Raw genomic sequence first — 11,360 nt, forward strand, 5'->3', positions numbered from 1 at the left:
AAGGCTAAGACTTGTCACTGAAGCCTTTAGTATAGGCTAAGTGAAACAAACACCGGCTATTAGTCTACTCAAAGCCCACATTAGCTTAGTCTACAACCAAACCACAAGGCACTGACAGGCTTTTGTTTCCCACTGATATTGGTTTATCCAACCTGCCCATCATCTGTGACTGTGGGACTGCCACAGAGACACGCAAACAGCGAATGGGAAAGATGTCTGTCATTCAAACTCACTGGGTGTGGCGAGCATTTTTGCTTTTTTTGGACATCAACTAGTCATCTATTACTAAATTATGTAGGCCATAATTTCAAGAAGTACTTAAAGGAAAACGACACAAAATGCTTAGTGCACTGAAATATATTGCTTTTGATCACGCTGAATGTCACGGATGAACTTTCTGCTGCAGAGCACAACACTCCTGTACAGGACAGCTTCATCGATGCTCTCTCTTCTTTGTCTCAGACACTTTTAACTCAAGCCGGTTTCCACCGGTTAGGGTATCCTTACCTCACCGTCTGCCATCTCTCACTCTCTTCTTGGTCATGTTGCAGTATGATAAAGCGTCTTGTTGTGGCGGTTTAAGTAATAATAATAATTATTATAATAATAATGACCTGATGTGATGAGAATTATATTCATATTTGACAAGCCAAAACTGACCAGACATCGTTATAGTGACCACCCCATTTCCTCCTCCTTTATAGTTTTAATATGAGTAAGAGATGTGAGGTGTCTAGCTCAGAGACAGACACAGGAGCAGAGGGATGCGGGAAAATTGATAAAGGAAGGAAAGGAAATGAAGTTAATAAATATAACAATATGAGAAGGCAATTTTCATGTCCAAATGCAAACACAGGGGTGCTGAAGTTATTGCAATTAAATCGATACACACATAAATTCCACCTCACAGCTTGGTATCAAATTATAAGATAATATCTGAACAACATTTCCATGAAAGTTATTTTCAGATGAAGACTTTTTTCTTGTTCTTGGTTTTCCCAGCACAGAAAAAACCCATTTCCCATTCATAAAAAACATTCAACACGTACACAAATTTACTCTTGACATACTTAGTGCTGATGGCATTTTATTTTGCACAAGGCATACTTTCAGTTAGTATCATTTACATCAGTTGATACTGCTGCACATCGGCTATATTAAAGCAGTTCTCCTGTAAAAACTACCACACAAGGAACCTGGCTACGGAGTTAGACTTTGCCATGGATTTAAATACACTTCATTAGTTTTTGCATCTGTTGCATCTTCCACCATGATTAGTCACCAACATGTGAACGGGCAGAAAACTGTTTCAAATTAGGATATATAAAGAACTGTTTCAATTTTGTGCTAGGGACATTTTCTATTACTTGCCGTTGACTCGCATATTTTCAATGCAACTAGCATACAGTGTAAAAATACATTAAATCTCCTGACCACAAAAAATACCACAGTGGTACCAATATGGAAAACACACATAAAAGCATTATCTATGTAAGAAAAAAAAACACTAACAAAAGCAAAACAAAGTACACGGTTTCAATTTTTTTTCTCCTATCTTTGCTTCATTTTTGTGTATTTTGTTCTTTATTCCAGTCTCCAGTTTTCCGTATCTCCAATACTGCTTTTCCCTCTTGTTCTAATATTCTCTGTCTTCTGATTATACTCTTGTATTTGCAGCTTATAGCGCTTGTTTTACCCTTCTTCTATCACCAGGTCTCTCCAAATTCCTGGATGTTCTCTTCATTGAGCCATTTGGACCACAACTGCCTTCCAAGCTCTGTCTTTGTCAAAATCCTGCAACGCTCCATTTGATGTTTGCTGCTGTGGAGGATGAAAAGGAAAGAAAATATTCAGAGGAATCAGGTGTTGAGCACGAGTGGTCCTGTGCTATTTTTGCATGTAGTTCATTAATTGATACATATGCATTTACATGTGGTATACCTTGATGCTATACTCATCAGTAAATGTCTGTTGTTGTAAGTAGTGATATAGACAAGAGCAGGATTTGCACATATGGGTGTGTTTACCTGGCATACCTCACAGTAATGCATCTGGGTCTGAATGTTGTCATCACACTCTGGAGCTCCCATGCGAAGCTGACTTTTGTAGGTGGCACAGTGCACCACAGTGGCTGAAGTAAGAATTGCCTGCACCAGCAGCAGCACCATCAGAATCAGCAGCAATATGTCATAGGATTGCTGGGATACAAAGAGAGACAAGCACATATATGTGAAATTGGTGTAGTTTTAAAAGTAATTTCTCATGATTTACTTCCCCAGCTCCTGTATTTTTTTTAAATGACGCCAGAGCTAAGTGGATAACTCTTGAAAATAAAAACACAACCATATATTTTCACTCACTTTGGCTGTAGGCACATCATGCAGGAATATTTCAATAAAGCTGATCACACTGCAAGAGAGGAAGCCAGAGGCTGAAAAGAGCAGAGGAGACGTCACGCTGCTGATGGCAATCAACACCTCCACCTGAGAGATACAGGGTTGAGAGCAGAAAGAAGAAAGGTGGAAAAAAGAACACAAAAAGCCAGTAGAAAGAAGAAATAGATGTGGTATTTAGATGAAATTATACTTGCTCCAATGACATTTTGCACCCACATGATAGCAAATTGCAGGAGGAAAAAGTTTAGATTGAAAACAAAGTCATAAAACACTGAAGTATATGAATTTCAAGTTTAAAACCAACTCCATGGTATAACAGCTTTACATTCACACTGCACTAATCTCACAGATCCTGCAGATATCAGATTATTGTACTCACCAGGCATTTGTTAGGGTATTCTGACACAACATGACTGGCAATAGCACTGGGGAAACACTGCAAAGAATAACAGGTAATGTTATGCGATTGAGTTGCTCGTCAGTCATTTTAAACATACCTTATCATTATGAGTGGCCACAAGTGCCTTAAAAAACAGTAAGCTTTATTAAGCCAACTTACAGCCACAAGGATCCAGAAAAATGTAACAGACAAGTAGGGACCAGGCAACAAAGCGTCCATGTTGAGCGCAATAATGCCTCCAAATACAGCCGAGATTCCTACAATCACTTCAATTACCTGTTGCAGACATCAGTTATGGATTAAAAGAAAAACATATACATATATAGGTTATATAGTTATACTTATTTATATGCAAGTTTACTCACAGAGTATGCTTTAAGGAGCCGAGTGGGGAAGACTGCAGGTTTGATCATCACAGGCCTGTCGTACGACCCCGACTGGAGGATGGATAGAAAAATGAAAATTGTTTAGGATGAAAGAATGAAAGGGAACAAAAACAAACAAATAAACAAAAAACAAAAAAATCGCTCATGTAGACATGCATACACTCACACACCTTCCTGTGGCAGCAGCAGTCCTCTGCAGAGCGGGCTGACAGGATGACAGTGCTGGCCATCAACACCTCCAACAAGATCATCAGGATAAGGTTGAAGTTAATCTGAGAACAGACAGAACATGTTAGGGGGCGAGAACAGAGACACAACTGCTAAAAGAGAAAACAAAATATAAAAGAATAACTCAAAATGTTTGTGTTTGTGCATCCAAAAGGACATGTAGTTTTCGATACAGATGGATTTACATTGACAGCTGAGGGGTTCAAGACCAGCTTACAACCAAACCAAACCAGGCATGTGGTCGTCACAGCAAATGTTGACACATAGACCACTTGAAAATCTGACACCTTAAAGGAAACATGAGAGTCTAATTAGTATCATGCTTCGGTAAAAGCTTAAATTAAAAACCATTAAGACATAATTATCTGTTTAGCCTTTGATGAGTTCATTGTTTACTCACTGCAACGTGTCTGTTCTTGGCAATAGCAAAACTAGCTATTGCTGCAGGGATGCCCTGTGAAGAATACCAACAAAAAAGAGCTGCTGAATTTATCTATGAAGACCATTACTGCCATTTTTGACATGACTCCTGTATAAAGAGTGTGAAAGATGCCGCAAGGTATGCTAGCTTTCAAAGCAATATCAGCATGTGATTAAAGTAACTGTGATGGTCACTTACAGAGCCCGCAGCACAGCGCAGGTAGTCCATGGCAACAGGAAACACATTTCCCAAGTACAGAGAGAAACCAGATGTGATGAGCAGACAGCCCTGAGGACACACCGACGCACACACACATACAGCCATGTATACACAATTAAAAGGGTCATAAATGCATTCAGCAGGTAAAACTGTGCAAGAATTCCTCTCTCATACACACGAGCCATTTGAGAAGTAACTAAGCCAACTGCATCATCCTGCCTGGTGCAACAGCCCCACCAAGACTCTTGTTTCTAGTATGATCTGCGTCAAAGTGGGTACGTTTTTTTTTGCAATAAACACAATTTGGTTTTAGTTTGAGCAACAATTTTCTGGCATGTAGCGTTTACAAGTATGTATTAGATTTTCTCATATACATTTGTGTAGTCGGCATGATCTTTTTCATTTTACAAAGTATTGGAGACTACTTTTAGTTAACCAAACTTCATTTCTATCTAGGGTAGTGTCTGTATAGTTCAGCTTCTTCCAATGTGCAGCAATTTACACACTGCAAAACTTTCAAAATTTCCCCGCGTTGATCCTTGCATTGAGCTGGGTGTGTCTGCTCACACTTACACTATGTGCACAAGAGTATTGGGCCACATCTCTTAATCACTGAACTCAATAATAATATGGGGTTGGGCTTTGGCTCCCTTCCAGTTCCAGTGCAGAGAAGTCTTGATGCTTACCATGACAATTATGTGCATCTAACTTCATGGGAAAGACCCTTTTATGTTCCAGCATGACTGTGCTGCAGTGCACAAAGTAAGGACTGGCTAGGTGAGCTTGCTGTGGAAGAACATGACTGGCCTTACCTCAACCCCACAGAACACCTTTGGGATGAACTATAAGGGAGATTTTCAGCCAGGTCATCTATTCCAGCATTAGTGTCCAACCTAAATGATCTTTTGGATGAATGGGCAAAAATTTCCACAGCCAGATTTTCTATGTAAAAGGCTTCTCAGAAGAGTGGAAGGTATTATAGTTGCTAAAGAAGGGGCAAAGTCCTTAAAATGCCTACAGATTTAGAATGGGACGTCCTAAAAGAGCTTTTAGGCGGTCCAATATTTTTGTCTAAATAGTGTAACACAATACACACATGCCCAAAATTGATCTGCTAACATTTTAATTATTGAAACAACCCCATCATGGTGTTCTTTCCTTGTGGAAGCACAAAACAGGATTTCTTGTTGCCACTTCTCACTCAAAATTTCAAGATTGGGGCTACTCAAAAAAAGGAATCACCCCAAACTTTAAATCTGTGTGTTATGGACTAAATAGAAAAATCCTGTAGTGTGCTTCCGTTGCTTCCCCTGACTGTCTTTCCTCTCACCCCTATGAGGACACTGTAGAGCCAGGCCCTGTAGCTGAAGCAGGGGTGCTTTAGGGGCTCCGGCTGGGCCAGCTGCAGGTCACTGGCCCTCACGTCCACTGTGTAGCTGTCCCGTTCAGACCTATCCCGCTCCCCTCGGTCTGGCCTTCTCTCAGCTCCCCGGTCACCCCGTCGTCCCAGTGTCCCATTTCCTCTCTCCAGAGTGGGCATGTGGGTGTAGGTGAACTCCTCTCTGGCCGACAGCTCTTCGCGCTGCATTGTTAAAGTGGCTGGTGGCTTGCTTCAGTAGCAGGATGAAAAGTATGGAGTGAAGAAAACACCCTGTGGGAAAGAATGAAAAAACACAATATCACATTCCAAACAAGGACAAGCTCTTCGTCTTCTCATCATGTTTCTCTTTACGATCGTTCCTTTCAACAAGAGGTCCAGTAATTGTAAAAAGTGATGATGGCAATCGGAGCTCTCAGATCGGGGCTTTCAGGGGAAAATCAATTAAAATCACATTAAATAAAGAGAAAGTATGCCATTAGGCTACTAATCATGCAGTGTAACAAAAACACCCCACACCCCTCCCCTTGTTTCTGTCGGTTCAAGCCAAGAGAACTTACTCTACATTCCACTGCTTCTTTTTTGCTTGTCTGAACTCACCTACTGTTGTTTGTCTCGCAAAATCTTCCCAGTTATTTTCCAGGAAATGTATCTTTCAAGAACTGGAATCATATAACCACAAAGAAGACAGTTTGTCTTTGCTCGAAGCTCCTTCTGCTCCCCATCTCTCTCCCTCGCAACTTGCAGCCTCTTGCACCCCCACTCTCCTCCTCTTTTCCTCTCTTTCTTTCCCGTTACACGGCGTTACTCAGAAACAGTTCTGAAAAGTTTTTTGAACCCATCAAAGCGTGGAGCTAAAACACATGGCTCTTGTGCTGCCAGCCTACTTTGTGCCAAAGAGAGAGCGGCTGTGCATGACAACAAGGGGAGGATGAAGGGGCTCGCACTGGGGGCAGAGTTAGAAGGGCAAACACCCTCTTTACCCTCCTTTTTGCCCATGCAGCCACACATGCACATCAAGGCACTCACAAAACTGAACAATAGGCCTTCAGAATTGAGCACATAAGAAATTTAGAAAGTCACATTCATAGCAAGTAGAAATTCGCACAAGTGCAGAATCAAACTGTTGTTTTTTGCCTACAGTTGAGTGCGTCCCCCTGTTGTGTTCCCCCTCACAACTTCCCTCTGTGTTACTTAGTGTTTCACTGCACTTCACAGCCCACTAAATTAAGATGCCCAGCAGTGCTTTAGAAAAGAGGCGACAGAGACATTTCCATGGCCTAATCACATGGTCCCTTGTGTGACACGGCTAATCTGATGATGGATCATTTCTGCTCCATATAAGAATCTCTTAATGACTCATTAAGGACTAAATCCAATTGGATAACAACATTTTGTGGGTGTGTGTTAATTGTGTCCGTGTTTAAATGTCTACATATGTGAGCACCTCGGGATTCCTTTGTGTCTTTAACACAGCCAAGCATTCTCCGTTCAACATTGTTCCTTGGTGGTGGTAACCATGGCGACTCCTTAACAACTGCTGTCACCACAGCCCTTGCCATTCCCTGCCCAAAACACAACACACATGCGCGCACACACACACACGCACTGCAAATACCATGACCACTCAGAGAGCATTTTGAAACTGCCCTTGGAGAAGGCAGAGGGTCGGGAAAACACTGATTGAATGAGACACAAATCAATATCCAAATATTAATATAACAAATCAAAACAGAGTATTATGCTACTCGTGATATTTATGTCCAATGAAGATAAATTAATGTCAGTATTAGGTTTGGAGGGTGGCATGAAAAAGCAGCTACTCTAATGGCACTGCTATTGTCTTGACAGTAATTTTAAATGGATGCATGTCTGCGACAAACGCTTTTAGCCTTTTTTGTAGAAGTGTAAACTTTAAAAGAACAAACTATCTGTTCACTCTAAAAGCCTTTGTTTCTCTTGTTCCTCTTGACTTTTAGGGATATACTTAAGTCTAACTAATTTTTCCACTCTGATTAGCATCTGCCTGCTTCCCACTCTAACTCCATTCTACACCACAGACTACTATGACATTTCAAGCACATCTGGCCAGTGCTTAAATTTGCACATAACAATCATTTCCAAACCTCAGACTGCCACTGCCCGAGTTTGAAATGCAAATATCTTCTGCAGCCCACCCAAGTCTTTACTCGTGACTGACGTTGAACTTGATTCTCCATCAACAGCTTTAGATTAAGATTCAGGTTAAGATCCAAGAGGATTAAGGATTACAAAAGTTTACTTGTTAAATTATCCCATATGGAAAAGAAATAGTAAAAACTTATAAAAGACTTGCATAAGATGTGGCCTACTTCATATAGTGAATCATATAAGGCTTATATGATTTACTCATGAAAGTGGCCACTTTCTCATTACTTTCATATATTGTTTTAGTAAGTATCCAAAACATACAAGTTTCATTTATATAATATTTCAAGGGATCTTATATCTGTTTTCACTCTTGTATGCTTTTCATACAAGTTTTACACAAGACAGATACAAACTTTATATGATTTATATATATCTTTTCCATATGGGATATGTCCCTGTCTACTAAATCTTTTTACATTTTGTAATAAATGAGTATTTCAGTTAACTGATTTTGTTTTAAAAACGTATTTTTATCCTACTGTATATTATTGTATACTACTATTCTTATTATACATATATTGTATATCTTATTCCTCTGTCTCTCTTGCTACATTGAGCATGTGTATGACAAAAGAATTTCCCTCGGGATAAATACAGTTCTTCTTATCTTATCTTTTTTTAAAACGTCTGCAATTTTTAGGGCCCACCTGCAGTATCTTCATGGCCCATGAGGTGGTGACTGCTCACACTTTGGTTAACACTGGTCTGAAAAATACAACAGAATGGGTGTTCTAGAAATGCTCTAAAAATTTGAAAAACAGTTTCTAATACACAATAATGTATTTTCTTTACCATATTTCCTATTTTCATAACATATTTGATAGCATATAGCTGGACTGTCTTTATTAAAAGAAACTTTATTACTCTAGAAATAACAGAGACCATGTTTATTTCAGGAACAGTACTCAAGACCAAGTTGGATGTAGTGATGGTAAATGTGATTCTTTTTACTGAATTGAGTTTGAATGAGTCACTAACCAAAGTGAATCGGATTTTTTGAGTCATTTGAGTCACTGAGTCAGTTGACCAGAGAGTGCAAAAAATGTACATTTTCACTCAAACTTAATTTGTTTCTCTTTTCATGTAAATCCTACTGCTAAGATGAGTGATTGAAAAAGAAAAACAACTATTTTTATAGAGCAAAAAGGAGCAAAAAAAAAAAAAAGATTTTTTAAGGGAACATTTATTTTATTTATTTTTATTTTATTAGTATTTCCCCCAAATGTGTCAAATATGTTTTCTCATCTAAATGTCCACTGAGCTGTTCCTTAACATTGTTTGCCAACCAAGAAGAAGAAGAAGAAGCTGTGAACCAGGAGGGAGGGGTGAGGGAGGGGGTGAGTGAGTGAGTGAGTGAGTGATTGTTTATGCTACGATTCAGCACAGGGAGGGAGGGGGTGAGTGACTCAAATGTGCTGTTAGCATGTTAGCAGAGCGATGCTACTGTGAACCAAGGAGCTATTGTCTTGATGTGAGCTTTCTACTCAGGGTTTTTTCTTCCAGTTCAGAGCAGAAATGTTTTTATTAAGAAACTGGCTGTTGCTTTTTTTCCACACAATTTGAATTATAATCTATATATATATATATATATATTTCTACTAATTAAATTAGTTTGCTAACAGCAACAGGGATGAGTCAGTGAGTCAGTTGGGCTTGTGAATCATGATTCACGAGTCAGTAAAGTGATTCTCGAGTATTGAACAATTCGTTCAGGATTCGCACATCACTAGTTGGATGGGTCCCTTCTAAGGAGGCCAGGTCTCTTCTTCTGTCATTGCAAAATTTGCACATTGCCACAGCTGTAATTTAGCCACTTAAGCCCCACGACCCCGGTACCGGAAAAAAGGAGGAGATCATGTTTAATCGGTTATAACACGGGGTCAGAAATATAAGTCCCGACATGTGTGGTATCCACAGAAACTTCTGAATCTCAGCTAAAATCTTATGGGGCGCCGTTTGTAAAGTGAAACATGCTGAAATTAACGGCAACATTTTTCCACATTTAGCTCAAAACAAGTCCTTTTTTTACAACATTTAGTAAAATATTTGTAACTTTTCATATTTAAAACGGAATTTTAAATGTTAAATCTAAATGTTAAATATTCAATCTAAATGTTAAATGTTAAATCTTAATATTATATTTAAATCTAAATCTAAATGTTAAATCTAAATGTTAAATGTTAAATCTAAATGTTTAGGCTAACATGCAAATTTATTGCACGGATCAGCGGAAATACCAAAATAAAAGCTTTCCGAAAACCTCCGGTGCAAAAGTGTGCCGGTAGTGGTCAGACACGTTCTCACTCCCTAATAATAATAGCATAATAATTTTCGCTAGGTGACAAATTGTTAACATTTTATGCTTTCGGGTACCCAACACGTTCCTAAATGACTGCATCGGAAAAAGGAGAGCACATGAGAACCGTTTGGACTCAATCTACACATGTTCGTTCATTTTCTAAAAATAGCTTTGGAAAACACTATTTTATGTCATTTAACTGCTAGTAAAGGTTAGGAATAAGGTTATGGTTAAGGTTAGGTTTAGGGCTGGAACGTCTACTATAGCGGGACCGTCATTCCACTGGAATTCAGCCATAACCTGGCGCGGACCATGAGAAAGCACGTCCGGCGATTTAGCTGAAAACATCGGAAGATCCGTTTTGTCGGCCATCCAAAGGTTCAGCAGTAGTGCACTCTTAGCAGCTGCAGTCTCCACTTCACAATCACTGCAGCACATGTCCAGCAAAATCGCTGGACATGGTCGTAGGCAAGAAGTGAAGCAGCACATGGCGGGGAGAAGTGAGGGGGAGAGCAGACACAATTTTGCACCGGAGGTTTTCGGGAAGCTTTTATTTTGGTATTTCCGTTGATCCGTACAATAAATTTGCATGTTAGCCTAAATATTTAGTTTTCTGTAACATTTAGATTTAACATTTAACATTTAGATTTAAATATAACATTTAGATTTAATATTTAACATTTAGATTTAATATTTAACATTTGATGAAAAGTTACAAATATTTTACTAAATGTTGTAAAAGATTACTCGAAAAAACATGTTTTTGTAAGGTTTTGAGCTAAATGTGGAAAAATGTTGCCGTTAATTTCAGCATGTTTCACTTTACAAACTGCGCCCCATAAAATCTCATATAAATCATTTCTACAACCACCAAACACAACGAAAACAAGCCACGATTAAACGAGCAGTTATGTAAAACATGCTAAAAGTCTGCTAAACAAACAAAACCAAACCAGAAATTCTTCAGACTTCATGTAACCGCTAAAGAAAGGCTAGTTATCTTCCAGAGCTATCACCAATTCCAAACACCAAGTTTCACCACGCTCTGACCAGTGAAAGAGCCACAAAAGAAGACCACAAAAACACATAGCGGCACAAATGCGCTAAGACAGAAATTGGCTTACCATCCAATTTCCTTCATTATTTTTGCCAGTAGCCGGTAGCCTCGTGATTATCAGCAGTTACCACTGCGAAATAGCCCTGCCAGGGCTATTTCTTCTTCTTCTTCTGTATAGCGTTTATTGGCGGTTGGCAAACAGCAAAATGGTGCATTATCACCACCAACTGGTGTGGAGTGTGGACCGAAATGACTAACTGACTAAATGACTAAATAAATAAATAAATAAATAAATAAAATTAAATACTCGAATTCTCCCGAACAAATGAGTCTGCCTTAAAAACCAAAATACAGCCTGATAACTTTCACTTATAGAGCTCACGCGA

The 11,360-nt window shown here is 39.1% G+C and overlaps 1 protein-coding gene across 6 annotated transcripts; it reads right to left on the reverse strand.

Moving 5' to 3' along the window:
• Positions 1–1,059: 1,059 nt before the first annotated feature.
• On the reverse strand, positions 1,060–11,147 carry mlc1 (modulator of VRAC current 1). 6 transcript variants are annotated; one of them, XM_040025133.1, is made up of 12 exons: positions 11,042–11,147; positions 5,381–5,701; positions 4,030–4,119; positions 3,811–3,864; positions 3,596–3,697; positions 3,353–3,454; positions 3,162–3,233; positions 2,956–3,072; positions 2,776–2,832; positions 2,361–2,483; positions 2,028–2,198; positions 1,060–1,821 (listed from the first exon to the last, which is right to left on the reverse strand). In XM_040025133.1, the coding sequence occupies exons 2-12, from the start codon at positions 5,636–5,638 to the stop codon at positions 1,741–1,743; spliced, it is 1,227 nt and encodes a 408-aa protein (XP_039881067.1). In that variant the 5' UTR covers positions 5,639–5,701; positions 11,042–11,147; the 3' UTR covers positions 1,060–1,740. The 6 variants fall into 6 exon arrangements, with proteins under 6 accessions (XP_039881067.1, XP_039881068.1, XP_039881069.1 ...); XM_040025134.1 differs by lacking the exon at positions 11,042–11,147 and adding an exon at positions 8,266–8,323; XM_040025135.1 differs by lacking the exon at positions 11,042–11,147 and adding an exon at positions 6,029–6,368 and having other exon boundaries at positions 1,060–1,818.
• Positions 11,148–11,360: the final 213 nt, after the last annotated feature.

The sequence above is a fragment of the Simochromis diagramma genome, unplaced genomic scaffold (assembly GCF_900408965.1).
Source record: "Simochromis diagramma unplaced genomic scaffold, fSimDia1.1 OVJJ01000293.1, whole genome shotgun sequence".
NCBI classification, from domain to species: Eukaryota; Metazoa; Chordata; class Actinopteri; order Cichliformes; family Cichlidae; genus Simochromis; species Simochromis diagramma.